The following is a 19,650-nucleotide window of genomic DNA, read 5'->3' on the forward strand; positions in this document are numbered from 1 at the left end:
GGGAACCTCAGAAACAGCTGCTGCAAAGCCAACTGCTACATGCCACCTTTAAACAAACGTGAATCAGATACAATGAGATTCTTGTGCACCACTAACTTTAAGGTAAGACTTGTTAAAAAAAATTTTACACTACTGAGTACTCACAGAATGCAAATGTATTACAACTGTGAACCTGTCGCAGGATGGCGCAAGGCCTGACACGGCACTGACTTTATCTCAACCCGCTGTCAGGAATCAGCATTTTGCATGTTGCCTGATTCAGTCATGATTCAAAACATGCCATGTTTTGCACTCTGTCAGGCTCCATATAATAAACCCCACCCTGCGTTATTTTTAAAAAGGAAAACATTACGGATTCACAAAATCTAATGAAACGTTTCATTTAATATGCTTTACTAGTGTCACAGAACACCTTAATATCCTTCTACCTCAGTCACAAAAATAATTTATTTACATTTCTAAGTATTGTGTAAAGGCTATGTTTACATTAATTGTGTTTAAAAAATAAATACATTTATGGAGGTAACAGGAGACAAAATAATATCCAAAATACAATCTTAGGAAGCAGCATTATTTCTAGAAACGTCCTTTAAATTTGAAATGTAAATAAGACCACTATGTACAAACATAATTAAGGAGACCAATACACTTTTCCTTCAAACAGCCTTGTTGGCTAATCCTTTCACAACATAGGAGAATGATCTCATTGTTCATTGGAATAAATGAAGCACAAACATAGCTAACTACTTTATTTTAAATTCTAATTTCATCTTGCTCTTCCACCATCTTTACATTTGGTCGACCCTTCATATTTCTGCTCTTTCATCACTGTAACCTCAATCATCCTGTGTTTTCTAAGGTGCTAAACAATGTATCATGGTCACAAAAAATATGCAAAAATGCAAAACAGTTCAATTATTGATTCTTCTTCATAGTTAAGTAGTGCAGCAGTTTTTCATGGGCAGCTTCTTGTTCAAGTGTGTGTTGGACAAATTAGTTACAGAGTCCTCATCTGTTTCTTCATCTGCTTTTTTCCTTACTTCCCTGTGAAATGGAATAGACAGCTAATGTAAACAAATGACTGCAATTGGTAAATCTGCCCAAGTTATGATAAACAATAATTTACAGTGAAAAAGCATGAATCCAGTTTGCACTTATTGTGCATTATAAGCCAGAAGGAAAATCTCACATTGGTTTAAGAGAAAGTCTGAATTTGGGGCCATAGCACAATGTTTTAACAAGACAGAGCAAGTTTTATTTTGTATCTAATTATACTGTTTCTGCATTGTCACTGACTAATGCTTACTCTGGGTGCCTAAAAGAGAAGAGCATTACAATCTGCAACACTAACGTTTCTTGCCTTGATATACACAAAAGAAAATCCCTCAGATAAAGATAGCTCATTGACAAATTACTGTACCATTGTTTTTTAATTATTTAAATGTATGGCATGATAAAAGCAGCAGAAAGTTTTAAATCATAATTTCACAAGAAATGTCTTCATTCAATGTACTGCTGAGTGAAATTTAGATGAAGATCAGAAGATGTAATATGGTAGGTGTTAATAAGCAAACATTCACGAACCTGTCAGTAATTCTTGATGTAGTACTAAGCTCTATAAACCAGAAGGTCCCAGTTTCAATCTTCAGTCTGTGCTAAGTTAGCTAACCTCAGCCAGAGAAGTACTACAATTAAGCTCGGCGCTCCAGAATCAAGGAAAACGTATTCTTGCTACTGAACTGTCTCCAGCAGCCCCTGCTGAGGAATCCGTATCTGTCCATATTGAGTGAAAACTTGAGCTTGAAAATTATGCTTTAATGGTTGGGGAACTTGTCAACACTCTCAGGCTCAGTTAATATATGAAGAATGACACTTTGGGCAAGGTATCACTGGGCTGACAGTGACCATGGAACTATACTCAGGCAGGTGTCCGTTCCACACACTGGGAATGTTTTGAAAGACTAGGATTCTGATGACCCGTAATCACCTTTCCCACAAATCAGAATTGAAAGGGTAAATAACTTTTGAAAAGGCACCAAGGCCTAGAGTTTGCCTTTGAATTACTTTACCTGACAGTTGCAATCACTAACAAGTAGAGCTTTCTCCTGAAGGAACAGAGAGTAATCAGGAGGGGGTTCCCGGAATTACTGACTCATCTTCCAATCTATGGATGTAAAATTAAATCTGCTGTTCCTACATGCCTACAAAAGTGTCAATCAGAAGGACCATTAAAATATCAATAACAAGGCTTAAATACTTCAAACCTCTTATTCTTGTCTAAATAAATGGCAGGTCTACCTCAGTTTAAAGGGCCCCAAAGTGCGAAGTTTTTGCTCTGGGGAAGCGGGTGCAGGATGTAGTCAGGCCCTCTGACCCAGATGCTGTTCCTAGACGAGTGGGTGAGTGCCAAGGCAGGCTGGTTAGACGGCCCACTTCAGTTTTCTGGGACTTGGTCCCAGTTGTAATAAAAGCCATTGAGCCCTCTAGTCCTCATCCCTTACACCGCCAGCCACTCCTCATGGCCCCCCATATCCTTCATGTTAACTCATGGCCCTTCCCATTCACCCAGTATGTTCTACATACATAACCAATGAGCCATATAATAACGGTGGCAAGTGTGGAACTGCTGAGGGAAAAAAACATGTTTTTCCAGATGTCTTCATTATGCATGCTTGACTAAGAGCCCAGATCAATAAAAGCATTAGCACAGCAGGGAGTTTTGTTTTGACTACTTAAGTGAATTGTGGATTTTGTTTGACTGACATTGTTAACTGGTTGTAGTATGTTGTTCTTTCTGTGATCTCGTTTGTCAATGACTCAACATTTATTTGTGACAAGAATAAGAGGTTTGAAGTATTTAAGCCTTGTTATTGATACTTTAATGGTCCGTCTGATTGACACTTTTGTGGGGATGTAGGAACAGCAGTTTTTCCTCCAGGAACAATTCTGAATGGATGCTTCTTTTCTCAGCAGTTCCACACTTGCCACTGTTATTATACGGCTCATTAGCTATGTACATAGTGCATATAGGGTAATTGACATGGAAGGGACATGAGTTGACATTGAGCTGACATGAAGGGTATGAGGGACCATGGGGAGTGGCTGTGGGTTTGGGTAAGACCTTTTGAAATGACCTTTCAAAAAGGTTTCCAAATCCAAACTATGGCCCGAATTTCATGCCTGGCGCATGCACCAAGTCGGTGGGAGCAGAAATGGATGTGGAATCCGCTCTCAGTCGCGGTTGCTTTGCAAACACGATTTAAACGATGGATGGCCAATTAAGGTCCGCCAGCGTGAAACATGTCTTCTCAATGGTCGGGAAGGGCTGGGCGGGGGCGGGAGACTGTCAGGTGTCTGGTCCAATGGTGACCCGGCAGACGCTTTAAAACCAGGAGAGGCAGCTCCCTGAAGGCCGTCAGGGGTGAATCTTTGGAGTCTGTCCAGGAAACCATTTCATTCAAACAATGGCCTTAACAATGGCTAAAGACAAAAGGCAGGAGGGCAAGTCATGTGGGCACTCCGCCCCCTGTTTCTCAGACAAGTGCCTCACGGTCCTTGTGGAGGTGGTAGGCGTCAGGCAGGACACTCCATTACCCAGGGATGGCAGGAGGAGGCCACCGCACCAGACCAAAAAATCCTGGGAGGCGATGGCAGCCGAGGTCAGCAGCCGCAATGTTTTGTGGCACACATGGGTGCAGTGCCACAAAAGGTTCAACAATCTGCTGCACTGGGAAAGGGTGAGTACCGAGTTGGCATACATCAGTGTGGAGAAGTGTTAAGGGCTGGTCATCCCCACTGTGGAGCTTAGGGGTGTTAGAGTCTGAGTGCCAACTGTCACTGACAACAGCGAAGTCCAAGGGGATGTGCCTGGCTGCTTGACCTGAGTGCCTTGTGGTCCGGGTGCCATGGCTTGGATGTGCCCTGCAAGACGTCCCAGAGGGGGTTGTTTGCCAGGCTGCAATGGCGCTGCAGGTAGAGAGTGGACAAATCAATGCTCCTCTGTCATTTCACGAGAAGAGAAGCCATAACACCAACTAAAGAACTAAGGCAGGTGGAGGCGCCCCAAATCTCCTCATTCCGACGAGGTAAGAGATGGAGAGGCAGGGGTCTCTGACAAAGATAAGAATGTGGTGCACAGAGGTGAGAGTGCCGGATTGTGCAAATATTCTTGTGTAGTCTCTTCATTAATGGGAGCCTCAAACCTGGAGTCCCCTTTGATCATTGAAAGACAGTGGCACCATGATGCAGATCTCCAATGTCTCACCAGGGTGCCTGGCATGCAGAGTGACATTATGATGACTTAAATGACTGACATGTCGTTGTTCTCCCCTAGAATTGCCAGTTCACCCACAAACACAGGACCCCGAAGAACCACCCTTGACGCCAAAGGACCACTGGGCTTTAGATGCACCTGCATCACACCGTCTCTCTACACCAAGCACCAGCGCAGATACCAGCATGGGTGGGCATTAGATCGTCGGCTAGAAAGTCAGTGCACAGCGGGGAGGGCACTTCACACTCGCTTGAGGAGCAGGTGGAGACAGAGTGCCCAGGGTGCTGACAGTCAGAGGACTGCTGGAGACCAGAACGATGCTGATTCAGAGTTCCATGAGGGTATGCCATGGTCTCTGTTGTGGAGTAATACGTGCGGAACATGAGCACTGCGTTGACCCTCATGGCCGAGAGCACTGCCTCCTCCATTGAGAGAGTGGCGACTCTCGTGGAGAGGCAGCTCCAGGGACAGAATCAGGTGTTCCTGGGGTTGCGCTCAGACCTGCAAAGCCTCACACAGGCAATGACCTCAGGAGGTCAATGCCATTGTGAGAGATGGATGAAGCACCCCAGTATCCCAGCTAGATGCCTGTCAATCACTGGTGAGCAGGGAGGTGCAGAGCGACCTCACGGCGCATGAGCTTTGTGCCATCTCTGCGGGCTCCTCTCAGGGCTCTCCGGATGACAACAGCAGTTCCTCCGCCAGTGACCGGAGCACCTGATGAGGCTTCAATGACTAGGGAGATGCCAGCCATGGCACTGGACACTCCCTCCCAGGGGGGGCGAGCACAGGTTCCACTGGCCAGAGAACAACCACCAAGGTTGTCAAGGCCAACAGGAAACCAGAGTCAGCAGGCTGCCTCCAATGCCGCTGACAGCAGGTGGGAGGGGGGCAACAAGACGCAGCACTCGCAAACGAAAGTTTAAGGCACCATGAGCACAAGAGGGATTGTTCATGGGTGATCTCCTGTTCTGCCATGTTTTGTTAATATGTTTACTGGTGTGACCATTAACACCATATATTGTTATGTTCATTTGATGTGAGTGCCAACATGATATAAATTTTGCTTTTGCCTTAATGGCTTGAGTATGCTTCACTTGTTTTGTAGATGCAGGTTACACCAGTATCTCATGCTGGACATGAGTGGCTCTAAACTTTATTGCACAGGCACTGTGTGGACTTTGGGTTCAAAGAAAAGGGTCATTTCAAACATCCGGGTGGAGGGGGCACCCCGGCATAAGGTGGAAGCAGATCTTTGGCAGCCTAACTGAAGGAGCGTTGGATCAAGGCATCCCTGATGTCCCTGCCTCCCTGAAGGATCCAAACGTCTGCCTCCACATCCTCACTGTGCTCCTCACCGTGCTCCCTCTTCTGACTCACCATTGGATTCATCGCCTGTGGAACTGCCTCAAGATCCTCGTCCTCCAGTGGGTCCCCCCTTGCCAATGCCAGATTGTGGAGAGCACAGCATGTAACCACTATCAGTGACACCCGCTCTGGGGGGTATTGTAGTGACCCCCCCTGAACGGTTCAGGCATCGGAAGCGAGTCTTCAGAAGACCTATGGTCCTCTCTATCACCATCCCTATGGAGCATGACTCCTATTGTAACGTTGCGCTGCCACTGCTCTTGGAGGGCGGAGAGGCATCATAAGCCACCTTTTCAACCCTTGTCACCCAGCAGCCATCCGTCCAGTCAGGCTGGAGCAGTGAACAGCCTTGGCACCTGTGAGTGTCTGAGGATTTATGCGTCATGGGAGCTGCCAGGGTAACTTGCACAGACTTATAGAATCGTGCCTTGTGGTCACACTTCCTGTTGACGAAAGCACCCGGCTGACCCGCTGGCACCGATGGCCACATGTGTGCAATCGATTGCGCCCTGGACGGGGGAATCTAGCTGAAATCGCTGAAAATCCTCCGGCTCACTCAGCCTGGCTGGTCTCGTCTGTACGGAAATTAATAAATGTCACTATCCGTCTGAACAGAGCATCAGTCACCAGCGTGAACAGCTGATTGGGACACTCCACAAAGATCCCCCACTGACCCTTGGAAAGAGCCGGAGGCATAGAAGTTAAGGGCCACAGTGACCTTCAGAGCCACTGGCATGGGGTGTCCACCCACACAGTTGGAGGTGATCTCAGGCCCAAACATCTGGCAAATGGAGGGTCACAGTCTTCCTCAAGAGGCAGAGCCTCCTTTGGCACTGCACCTCAGACATGTTGAAGTAGCTTCATCGCCGCCTGTAAACCCTGGCAGCAGGATAGTGGCATCTTCTGTAGTCCCTTAGGCCTTGGACTACCTGCTTGCCCTGCACCCCTTGTGCCTCTCTTCCCACAGGTCGCTCCCCTGGAAGCTGCATAAGGACACCTGGCCTCCTCTCCCTTCTGCCACTCTCCTCCTCCTCCTCAGAAGAGATGCCTCCAGCGGAGACCACAATCTCTGTTACCAGGGCAACAGAAGGCTGCCTGGTGCCTGGAAGGGTCCACACAGTCAAAATCCTCCGGGGGCCTTAGAGGCACCAATGAGTCCTGAAATGAAGCCTAAAAGTGCTAAAGCTGAAACTCAGAACAAAGATGAAGCTGTGAAGTTCAAATAAGTAACCAGCAGCAAACTATCTCCTAAAATCCTCAAAATCACAGTGGCAATGCTGCTGACCCTTTTTATCCCGCCCTTAGATGAGGTTTCGGTAAAAGTGGGCTGCCCACCTGCCCATTTTATCTGTGAGATGAGCGTAAAATCGCACAGGCAATGTATAATCAGTATCGATTGCCTTTTTAATAGCCTTAAGTGGCCTTTTAATTGTTGCCAGGGGTGGCTCCGACACCCGTGCGTGCTCACCAACCTGAAGATTGCTCACTTGCAGGACGACATTGGGATGCTCACCCGACGTCACCTTGCGCTACTTCATGTCCGTTCGAGTCGGGCGCATGCATGCCCGCAAGACATAAAATCCTGGCCGATGCTTCATGACTCCTCTGAGGGGTCCGTAAGCCATGGAGAAGCTGGCCTGGCTCCATGAAAATTGCAGGGGGGCTAGGATAGTCCAAAGTTGCAATGGAGACAGCCAGATCAAGAGTGCATCTGAGCTGGCGCTGGAAATGGGGTGGGAATCCTGGAATTGAGTCCTGCCCATCATTTTTAAATGGCTTGAGTCATTCCGACTCTGAGAAAATCCTGACCTAAGTTACCTACCTCACCAAATAGCTTTTCTTTTTAAAAAAAATCCATATTCATCCATATTTGGCTATTGCCAATGGGCATTTTCTGAGAAAAAAGGATTCTTTAAATAGAAAAACTTCCATTTATTGTTATGGGGCTCCCAGTTAGCCCTTGGGAAGGCCTCTCTCTCTCCCATTCGCCCATGAACATTAGGCCTAAACAACACTGAGGATACACATGAATTTGCAAACCTGCCCAGAGCTTAAAATGAGCAAACAGGAATAATGATGAAATAAAAATCAGTAACAGGAAAATCTTAACTATAAGTCCACTCATGAAAACAAGTAACCGAAATTCAGAAAAATATAGAGTTGTGTAGTCCTTCAATACTGTAGAACACTGTGCATACATTCGATAAGTGAGAATGCATGCCCAAAGCACAAAAATGCTGTGCTTTTCCCATCTCTTGTTCAGAACATTAAGCATTAAAATTAAATAATTCATCTTTCTATATAACAGGAGATATGGCTCATTTGAAAACAGCAAAAGAAATCACGACTCAAAGAGCTGAACATAAAATGTAGCAGGTAACATAAACAAGCATTGTTTTATATTCAGCTCCATCAGGCACGAGTTCCCAATCTGTGCCATGGCTATATTGGAAGGCACTGAGTAGAATCGAAGCACTTCCCTAAAGGGCCTGAAGGTAAAACTGGAAGAATGAATTTTTTTTTCAATTCATGGGATGTGGACTTCACTGGTTAGGCCAGCATTTATTGCCCATCCCTAGTTGTCCTTGAAAAGGTGGTGGTGAGCTGCCTTCTTGAACCACTGCAGTCCATGTAGTGTACATACACTCACAGTGCTGTTAGGAAGGGAGTTCCAGGATTTTGACCCAGCAACAGTGAAGGAAGAGTGATATATTTCTAAGTCAGGATGGTGAGTGACTTGGAGGGGAACTTCCAGGTGGTGGTGTTCCCATTTATCTGCTGCTTTTGTCCTTCTAGATGGTAGTGGCCATGGGTTTGGAAGGTGCTGTCTAAGAAGCCTTGGTGAATTCCTGCAATACATCTTCTAGATGGTACACACTGCTGCTACTACTGTGTATTGGTGGTGGAGGGAGTGAATGTTTGTGGATGTGGTGCCAATCAAGCAGGCTGCTTTGTCCTGGTTGGTATCAAGCTTCTTGAGTGTTGTGGGGCCTGCACTCATCCAGGCAAGTGGGGAGTACTCCATCACACTCCTGACTTGTGCATTGTAGATGGTGGATAAGCTTTGGGGAGTCAGGAGGTGAGCTACTCATCACAGGATTCCTAGCCTCTGATCTGCTCTTGTAGCCACAGAATTTATATGGCTGGTCCAGTTCAGTTTCTGGTCAATGGTAACCCCCCAAGATGTTGATAGTGGGGGATTTAGTGATGTTAATGCCATTGAACATCAAGGGGCGATGGTTAGATTCTCTCCTGTTGGAGATGGTCACAACCTGGCACTTGTGTGGCACGAATGTTAATTGTCACTTGTCAGCCCAAACCTGGATGTTGTCCAGGTCTTGCTGCATTTGGACATGGACTGCTTCAGTATCTGAGGAGTTGTGAATGGTGCTGAACATTGTGCAATCGTTAGCGAACATCCCCACTTCTGGTCTTATGATGGAAGGTCATTGATGAAGCACCTGAAGATGGTTGGGCCGACAACACTACCCTGAGGAACTCCTGCAGTGATGTCCCGGAGCTGAGATGACTGAGCTCCAACAACCAGAACCATCTCCCTTTGTGCTAGGTATGACTTCAACCAGTGGAGAGTTTTCCCCGATTCACATTGACCTCTGTTTTTCTAGGGCTCCTTGATGCCACACTTGGTCAAATGCGGCCTTGATGTCAAGGACAGTCACTCTCACCTCACCTCACGGAGTTCAGCTCTTTTGTCCATGTTTGAACCAAGGATGTAATGAGATCAGGAGCTGAGTGGCCGAGTGGAGTCAGTGAGGTTATTGCTAGGCAAGTGCCGCTTAACAGCATTGTTGTTGACCCCTTCCATTATTTTACTGATGATCGAGAGTACACTGATGGGGCGGTCATTGGCTAAGTTGGATTTGTCCTGCTTTTTGTGTACAGGCCATATTTGGGCAATTTTCTACATAGCCGGGTGGATGCCAGTGTTCCAGCTGTACTGGAACAGCTTATCGAGGGCACCTCAAGTTCTGGAGCACAAGTCTTCAGTACTATTGCCAGAATATCGTCAGGGCCCATAGACTTTGCAGTATCCAGTATCTTCAGCTGTTTCTTGATATCACGTGGATTGAATTGATTTGCCTGAAGACTGGCATCTGTGATGCTGGGAACCTCCGGAGGAGGTCGAGATGGATCATTCACTCGGCACTTCTGGCTGAAGATCGTAGCAAATGCTTCAGCCTTATCTTTTGCACTGCTGTGCTGGGCTCCTCCATCATTGAGGATGTGGATATTTGTGGAACCTCCTCCTCCAGTGAGTTGTTTAATTGTCCACCACCATTCACAACTGGGTGTTGCAGGACTGTAAAGCTTAGATCTGATCCGTTGGTTGTGGGATCACTTAGCTCTTAGCGGTTATGGTGTTTGGCACACAAGTAGTCCTGTGTTATAGTTTCACCAGGTTGATGCCTCATTTTCAGGTCTGCCTGGTGCTGCTCCTGGCATGCCCTCCTGCTCTCTTCATCGAACCAGGGTTGATCCCCTGGCTCGATGGTAATGGCAGAGTTGGAGATATGCCTGACCATGAGGTTACAGATTGTGTTCGAGTACAATTCTGCTGCTGCCACCGATGGCCCACAGCGCCTCATGGATGCCCAGTCTTGAGTTGCTTGATCTGTTCAAAATCTAGCATAGTGGTAGGGTATCCTCTGCATCCTCACTGTATCCCCAATGTGAAGGCAGGGCTTTGTCTCCAGAATGACTGTACGGTTCATTCCTACCGATATGGTCATGGACGGATGCATCTGCGGCAGGCAGGTCGGCGAGGTTAAGGTCAAGTATGACTGAGGTCTGCCACAGACCCAGGCTATGTTAGGACTCAACCAGCTCGGCTAGTAGTGGTGCTACTGAGCCACTCTTGATGGACATTGATGGACATCACCCAGGGTACATTGCTCAGTGCTTCCTCCAAGTGGTGTTCAAGGAGCACAGGTTCATCAGCTGAGGGAGGGTGGTACATGGTAATTAGCAGGAGGTTTCCTTGCCTATGTTTGGCCTGATCATCTTGGGTCGATGCTGAGAACTCCCAGGGCAACTCCCTCCTGACCGCATACCACTGTGCCACTACACTGCTGGGTCTGTCCTGCCGGTGGGACGATGGTGGTGTCTGGGACATTATCTGTAAGATATGATTCCATGAGGATGACTAAGTCAGGTTGTTGCTTGACTAATCTGTGACCAATCTTAGTAAGGAGGACTTTGCAGGGTCGACAGGGCTGAGTTTGCCCTTGTCATTTGCCTAAGTCGATGCCGAGAGGTCCGTCCGGTTTTATTGCCACTGAGGGCATTTAAGGATCAATCACATTGCTACGGGTCTGGAGACCTGATGGGTTTTTAAACAACAATCGACAATCTTCGTTAGACTTTTAATTCTAGAGTTTTACTGAATTCAAATTCCACCATGGTGAGATTCAAACCCGGGCCCCCAGAGCATTACCCTGGGTCTTTGGATTACGAGTCCAGCGACAATACCCTTATTGTTCCAGGTCAACCTTCTGCACCTACCACGTGGTCAGAGCAACTTTGGTGAAGGTCTGGGAGCTAGTCACCTGTCTAGCCTCTCTCTCAACACATTCAGCAAACCATTTAAAGAAGATGCCATAAAGTAGAAGCAGCAAAAATATCTTATCAAAGTGGGAGCCAGAATGTTGAAAAATTCATAACTGAGATTGTATCCAGGGTAACTATCACTTGCACGACATCGAATTGCCAGATCACAAGAGTTCCTGTTAAATTACTGCCATTAATAAAATGACTTCTTCATACCTTCATATAGACAAGAATATAGTATCCAGATGGTAAACAGCTGTTCTTTTAGGTACTGGTATCTCACCCAATAGATAAGAGCTATAAAGTTTTACAGCTTTATGGCACCCATCTGGATTAGGTCAATGCTCTAAGTCACTTTAAAATGCAAGAAAACAGTTCGATACATGAGTAAATCTCTGATTTTATGCTCCTGGAGGAGCCTCATTCACTCAGAGTTTGTTAGAAATTCCGGTATCCACCACATGTGATTTCAAACCATTTTTAAATTATTTATTTTAAAGTAACAGCTGGAAAATCATTGGTGGTTTGTCTACTTTTCCAATATGTTTTCCAGGTAAGTAAGGATCCCCAATTGGACTGTGATGTTGCAGTGTTGCTTCCACAGTGGAATGAAATCCAGAAACACAGTTCTGTTTTTGTTAATATGAAAATGTACATATTACTGTTACTTTGGAATCCCTCAATAACTGTTCATCAGTGGTGGTGATGGGAAAGGTGAATCATCACTCCTTCCTCTCAGACTGCAAACAGAATGATCATTACCTTTCGTTTGTTTCAGCTCAGCCACCCAATCCAATCCCATTTGTTGACTTCTAACTGTATTCCCTGAAGTGCTGATTTAAATAACGTCTGGCCTATACATCGGTACATCACATTAGTTAAGAACAGAAAAAGTCCAAAGTGAGAAATTTACACTTGACCAAATCAAAATTTATCTCTGTAATTCCCTATTAATGCGCTCTCTCAAGTATGTCCAGACCAATGACTATAGGTCGGTACATCTTTGTAAAAAGGGAAAAGGATGAGAAATTACATCAGTATCAATAGAGATCGGATGTAAAATTCTTTCTTTGCTTACTTCATCGAAAACAAACAAGTGGTTAGCCAGAAGGGTTATTCAGAGTTTGGATGTGTCACTATCTTAGCATTCAATCAAATTGCCTTTGTCCACTTACTCCATCTCATGCATGTTTCCATGGACCTGCTAATCAAATTAATAAGATCAATGATTACCGAGCAAGGTGAAGCACGGCTTCAATAATGTTTGAACCATCCTTGGCACTTGTTTCACAGAACAGCACGTTGTATGTCTGTTAAGAAAACAAAAAAAATATAAGATTTACTCCAATAATTTGGTATTCTTAAAATCCCACTCAGGGCAGCATTTTAAACTGATAGTTCCTGGCCAAAAGACAGGACCTTTAGCAGGTGGGGAAACCCAATGGAATCTTTTTAACTGAGCCATGATATTCACATTCTGTTTTTAAGCTCCCCAACCAATCATGATGTGCTGGGTCTGTCAAAGGATGGATTTCTAAGAGTCCCCGGCATGGGTTGCAATGATTCACCTGCACATGGACTTTTGAGGCTGCGGCAACCAGAGGAATAGAGAGGGGTGCCGAGAAGGCCATTTCCCAGGTCTCTCACTCTTATCTGGAAGTCTTGCTGCAGGATGTGAGGGGCTACAGAGAAGTGATTTGCCAACAGTAGAAGTGTGCTCACCTGCCCCCCAAACCCAGAGAGAGTGCACCAAGAGGATCCAGGCCCTCAGGAGGGTGGGAAAGGAGTGGCATAACGCTTTCAGGTACCAGGCTCCACAGGCTGACTTTCCCAGATTTTCCTGCACAACACACCTCAGAACAACACATCTTACAGCTCTACTCATTCTCTCTCCGGAACCTCACATTCCCATCTCAGCAGCAAACCTCATCCTATTGCCCTCCCGCACTCATTCCTCCCAGTCACCCTCCACAAATGTTGTACTTCCCTGGTATCCACAAAAGTCATTATTAATGCTCATAATGTTCTGCTTTCTCTCCTTGCAGAAGAGAGCCACAATCTCCGGGAAAGGCAGAGGCCCAGTCGGGGGGCAGGAGGGGCGGGGGAAGGATGGTCCTCGGATGACAGGTACACCTTGACAACTACTGGCAATTCATGCCTAACTGGACCACTAGAAATGAGGCTGCAGATGTCAGTAACAGCCTGCTGTGAAAGCCTGAGCCTTATGAGGCACTGGTGCTCATACATGTTGAAAGGTCTGAGCCACTGCCTGTTGGGGGTCTCAACTCCTTCAAGCTAGATCTTGATGCCCATACACCCGCTATTTGAATATTTAAATTATCCGACAGCTGCAGGGGTTCCCTGCTCACAGCCGCCTGGGTGAAACACAAAGCAGGTGGGAAGAGTCTCCTGCAGTCAGCATCACTGTGAAGCAGTCTGGGAAGAGTGTCCTGCAGTCAGCATCATAGTCTGCACTGGAATGCTGCTTTCGGAGTTCGGTGAGGAGGGAACGAGGTGATCTTTTGAGTACTGAGAGTACGGTCGGGTAAGTATTTACTACTTTTATCACAGTTTTTAAAGGTCTTATTTTGTGGTTCATCATTTGTAAGGGCTATGTTCTGTAACAACGAGGAGCAGGGGAGAAGGTACAGTAATTGATATTATTTGATATTAATTATCTTCCAAAAGGTTTAATTTAATTTAAAGGGGTAAGTCATGGCAGGAGAGCTCAAAGCTGTGGTGTGCTCCTCGTGCTCTATGTGGGAAGCCGGGAACATTTCCATTGCCCGGGGCAAGCATGAGTGTGGGAAGTGCCTCCAGCTGCAGCTCCTGGATGCCCAAGTTTCGGAGCTGCAGCAGCAGCTGGAGACACGGTGGAGCATCCGCAAGGCAGAGAGTATCGTGGATAGTACGTATAGAGAGGTGGTCACACCGCTGGCTAAGAGTCCACAGGCAGGAAGGGAATGGGTGACCACCAGGCAGATCAAGAGGACTAGGCAGGCAGTGCAGGAATCTCCTGTGGCTATTCCGCTGCAAAACAGATATACTGCTTTGGATACTGTTGAGGGGAATGGCCTCTCAGGGGACAGCAGCAACAGCCAAATTTGTTGGCTCTGCTACACAGGGGAGGGGTAAAAAGTGTGGGAATGCAATGGTTGTAGGGGATTAAATTGTAAGGGGAACAGATAGGCGTTTCTGTGGCTGCAAACGAGACTCCAGGATGGTATGTTGCCTCCCTGGTGCTAGGGTCAAGGATGTCTCAGAGCGGCTACAGAACACTCTGAAGGGGGAGGGTGAACAGCCAGAGGTTGTAGTACACATTGGTACAAACTACATAGGTAAGAAAAGGGATGAGGTCCTAAAAGCAGAATATAGCAAGTTAGGAAGTAAGTTGAAAAATAGGACCTCAAAGGTAGTGATCTCAAGATTATTACCAGTGCCATGTGCTAGTCAGAGTAGAAATAGCAGGATATATCGGATGAATACGTGGCTGAAGAGATAGTGTGAGGGGGAGGGTTTCAGAGTCTGGGGGAGGTGGGACCAGTACAAACTGGAGAGGTTACACTTGGGCAGGACTGGGACTGATATCCTAGGCGGAATATTTGCTAGAGTGGTTGGGGAGGGTTTAAACTAAAATGGCAGGGGGATGGGAACCTATGCAAGGAGTCAGAGGAGGGGGAATCGATCGAGGACAAAATCAAAAGACAGAAAGGGGAATAAGAAAAGTGATAGGCAGAGAAATCAAGGGCAAGAATCAAACAGGGCCTCAGGTGAAAAATAGTGGGAACAGGACAAGTAATGTTAAGAAGACAAGCCATAAGGCTTTGTGCCTTAACGCGAGGAGCATTCGCAATAAAGCAGATGAATTAACCGCGCAAATAGAAGCAAACAGGTATGATATAGTCAGGATTATGGACACATGGCTGCAGGGTGACCAGGGATGGGAGCTGAACATCCAGGGATATTCAGTATTTAGGAAGGACAGACAAAAAGGAAAAGGCGGTGGAGTTGCATTGCTGGTTAAAGAGGAAATTAATGCAATAGTGAGGAAAAGATATTAGCTCTGACGATCTGGAATCTGTATGGGTAGAGCTGAGAAACACTAAGGGGCAAAAAACGTTAGTGGGGGTTGACCCAACCCCCAATATAGACCCCCAAACTGTAGTGGTGACGTTGGGAATGGCATTAAACAGGAAATCAGAGACGCATGCAATAAAGGAACATCTGTAATTATGGGTGACTTTAATCAGCATATCGATTGGGCAAATCAAATTAGTAAACAATACCGTAGAGGAGGAATTCTTGGAGTGTATACGGGATGTTTTTCTGGACCAATACATTGACGAACGAACTAGAGAACAGGCCATCCTAGACTGGGTATTGTGTAATGAGAAAGGAATAATTGGCAATCTAGTTATGCAAGGCCCTTTGGGGATGAGTGACCATAATGTGATATAATTCTTCATCAAGATGGAGAGTGAAGTAGTTGATTCTGAGACTAGGGTCCTGAATCTTAATAAAGGAAACTACGATGGTATGAGGCACGAGTTGGCTATGCTGGATAGGGAAACATTACTTAAAGGGATGATGGTGGATAGGCAATGGCAAACTTTCAAAGAGCGCATGGGTGAACTGCAACAATTGTTTATTCCTGCCTGGCGCAAAAGTAAAACAGGAAAGGTGGCCAAATCATGGCTTACAAGGGAAATTAGAGATAGTATTGGATCCCAGGAAGAGGCATACAAATTGGCTAAAAAAACAGACCCACGGATTGGGAGCAGTTTAGAATTCAGCAAAGGAGGACCAAGGGATTGATTAAGAAGGGGAAAATAGGAGTACGAGAGTAAGCTTGCAGGGAACATAAAAACTGACTGTAAAAGTTTCTATAGGTATCTGAAGAGAAAAAGATTGGTGAAGACAAATGTAGGTCCCTTACAGTCAGAAACAGGGGAATTTATAATGGGGAACAAAGAAATGGCTGACCAACTAAATATATACTTTGGTTCTGTCTTCACAAAGGAGGACACAAATAACATACCAGAAATGTTGGGGAACACAAAGTTTAGTGAGAGGGTGGAACTGAAAGAAATCAGTATTAGTAGGGTAATTGTGTTAGAGGAATTGATGGGATTGAAGGCCGATAAATCCCCAGGGACTGATAACCTACGTCCCAGACTACTTAAGGAAGTGGCCCTAGAAATAGTGGATGCATTGGTGATCATCTTCCAAGATTCTATAGACTCTGGAACAGTTCCTGCAGATTGGAAGGTAGCTAATGTAACCCCACTATTTAAAAAGGGAGGTAGAGAGAAAACAAGGAATTATAGACCAGTCAGTCTGATGTCGGTAGTGGGGAAAATTCTAGAGTCCATTATAAAACATTTAATAGCTGAGCACTTGGAAAACAGTGGCAGAATTGGACAGAGTCAGCATGGGTTTACGAAAGGGAAATCATGCTTGACAAATCTATTGGAATTTTTCAAGGATGTAACTAGTAGAGTTGATGAGGGGGAGCCAGTGGATGTGGTTTATTTGGACTTTCAGAAGGCTTTCGACAAAGTACCACAAGAGATTGGTATGTAAAATTAAAGCGCATGGGATTGTGGGTAGTGTATCAAGATGGATAGAAAACTGGTTGGCAGACAGGAAACAGAGAGTAGGAATAACCGGGTCTTTTTCCGAATGGCAGGCAGTGACTAGTGGGGTACCGCAGGGATCGGTGCTGGGACTCCAGCTATTCACAATATATCTTAATGACTTAGATGAGGGAACTAAATGTAATATCTCCAAACTTGCAGATGACACAAAGCTTGGTGGGAGGGTGAGCTGTGAGGAGGATGCAAAGATGCTTCAATGTGATTTGGACAAGCTGAGTGAGTGGGCAAATGCATGGCAGATGCAGTATAATGTGGATAAATGCGAGGTTATCCACTTTGGTAGCAAAAACAGGAAGGCAAATTATCTGAATAGCTATTAATTGAGAGGGGGGAATTTGCAACGAGACCTGGGTGTCCTCGTACACCAGTCGCTGAAGGTAAGCATGCAAGTGCAGCAGGCGGTAAAGAAGGCAAATGGTATGTTGGCCTTCATAGCGAGGGGATTAGAGTACAGGAGCAGGGATGTCTCGCTGCAATTATACAGGGCCTTGGTGAGACCATACCAGAAATATTGTGTGCAGTTTTGGTCTCCTTATCTGCTATAGAGGGAGTGCAGCAAAGGTTTACCAGACTGATTCCTGGAATGGTGGGACTGACATACGAAGAGAGAATGAGTTGAATAGGATTATATTCGCTGGAGTTCAGAAGAATGAGGGGGGATCTCATAGAAACCCTATAAAATCCTAACAGGACTAGACAGCGTAGATGCATGAAGGATGTTCCTGATGGTGGGGGAGCCCAGAACCAGGGTCTCAGTCTGAGGATACAGGGTAGGCCATTTAGGACTGAGACGAGAAGTAATTTTTTCACCCAGAGAGTGGTGAGCCTGTGGAATTCGCTACTACAGAAAGTAGTTGAGGCCAAAACATTGTATGTTTTCAAGGAGTTAGACATAGCTCTTGAGGCGAAAGGGATCAAAGGATATGGGGAGAAAGCAGGAGCAGGCTATTGAGTTGGATGATCAGCCATGATCATGATGAATGGCGGAGCAGGCTCGAAGGGCCGAATGGCCTACTCTTGCTCCTATTTTCTATGTTTCTATGATACCAGGATCCTGACCAGATGTCAATTTTAGAGGATTTAACTCACTCTCAACCAAATCCACTTTCCCTTTCCAGTAAAAATTCCTCCCATAATTTCCTAGTCAATTGTTGCAGAATTACCCAAACCAGTATTTTTCTCAGCTTTTGTGTGATTGATTGAGCTGAAGTGTGTGCCTGCACTTTGGCGAGTATAGTGACATACAGAAAAACTCTCACCTTTTTGCTTTATGTCCCACTTCTCCAGACTTAAAACAAAAATATTTTTAATGACTTAGTTTCTTGATTCTCACCATGGCCAGTTTCTCCCCATAGCTGGTTGGGACAGACTTTTGCCCTTCTTGATTCGCTCTGTTTCTTAGGTCCGCCTTGTTCCCCACCAACATAATCGGAATATTTTTATTGGTTGAATCCTTTAAACAAAAATGAATAACGTTATCATGATATCTTCTTATAATCACAGATAAATCATTACTATATTTTTTCCAGGAGTCTCTTCATTTAAAGGAGCAATCTTTTTGAAGAAGTGTTTAACAATTACATTTTACATTTTGAGATTTAATGGAACCGGAAAACCAAGCAGCATTTTCATTGTGCCATTGTTACATGCAAACAATGTGATGATGTGACTAACATAATTATCATTTATGTCATTATTACACTGCATCATAAAAACAAACAGAAAATGTTGAAAATGACAAAGCACACTACTTCCTTTCTCCCTCTACTATTTATTTTGCTTCCACTTCCCTCCCAGGTATGCTGGCCTCTGAAGAAATTCTGTTCCTCTCTGGAATGTCTGACAGACCCAAATCATTTATCATAGCTTTCTATAATTCAATTTGATTAAGTGAAGTGCATTTTCAACATTTTCTATATTCACTTAAGTCTGCTATTTTATTTGTTTACAAAAAAAGTTGACAAGCATATTTTTTTTAATTGAAACTTAATCCCTGAGAAGTTCATCAATATCATAAATCCACCAACCTGATCTATGTTATTTGAAATATAAATTGCCCTAAATTCTCCATTTTACTCATTTGTTCCAGTGTCCTGTTGCTATGGTTGCAAACGTGATATACCTACTTCTAACTCCTCTCACTGTTAGCTACTTTACAAGCTTTGTTCTCCAAGCTCTATTCTTTCCATCTAACTCAGTCCCAATGTAGGAGAGAATGGGGGAGGTGGGGGGGGTGGAATAGAGGGTGAGAGGCAGTGGGTGTCAGTGTGTGCAGGGTTTAAGATCAAAAAATATCAACGTATTAAAAAACCGACACGATCCCACTCAATTCTGCATTCAACCGATGCGAGAGAAACCCCGATGATATTTTGCAGGTCTGAGATTTAAATATGTAAAAAGGCAGATTTAGCTCTGGATACTGACTTTCACTGCCAGCACAGTTTCTTGGGCAGTCTGAAACTTGTTAGAGTTAACAAGGCAAGAAGACAGGAGACACTGACTGGGCTGGAAAGCCTTCAAATATTGACTGACGACAGCTACTTCCTTGCCTAAGTGAAAGGCTTTTGATTACAGGATTCATTCGGAGTGGGATTTCGAGGTGACTTCCAACATTTTGGAGGTGTTTTCAGCGACCTTGGACTTCTCAGACTTTGATCTACACTTCCCTGTTGTCAGTCTTCACTGCAGCAACAGAAGCAGCTTATGCAGCTGTGTGTTGGATCTCTGAGGAAGGCCAAGAGGAGCAGCACCAGCAACACCAGCATCAACTGAAGCTGCCTTCTC

The 19,650-nt window shown here is 45.2% G+C and overlaps 1 protein-coding gene across 2 annotated transcripts in view; it reads right to left on the minus strand.

The window, feature by feature from the left end:
• Nucleotides 1-364: 364 nt before the first annotated feature.
• rasef (RAS and EF-hand domain containing) overlaps nt 365-19,650 on the minus strand; it is a 76,190-nt gene continuing 56,904 nt past the window's right edge. For both annotated transcript variants that reach the window (XM_078567604.1, XM_078567616.1), the window contains exons 16-18: nt 18,200-18,319; nt 12,443-12,519; nt 365-1,044 (exon numbers count right to left, since the gene is read on the minus strand). In XM_078567604.1, coding sequence (XP_078423730.1) covers nt 936-1,044; nt 12,443-12,519; nt 18,200-18,319 — 306 coding nt within the window. In that variant the 3' untranslated portion in view covers nt 365-935. The remainder of the gene's footprint in view (nt 1,045-12,442; nt 12,520-18,199; nt 18,320-19,650) is intronic.

Source organism: Cetorhinus maximus, chromosome 2 (genome assembly GCF_964194155.1).
Source record: "Cetorhinus maximus chromosome 2, sCetMax3.hap1.1, whole genome shotgun sequence".
Lineage (NCBI taxonomy): Eukaryota > Metazoa > Chordata > Chondrichthyes > Lamniformes > Cetorhinidae > Cetorhinus > Cetorhinus maximus.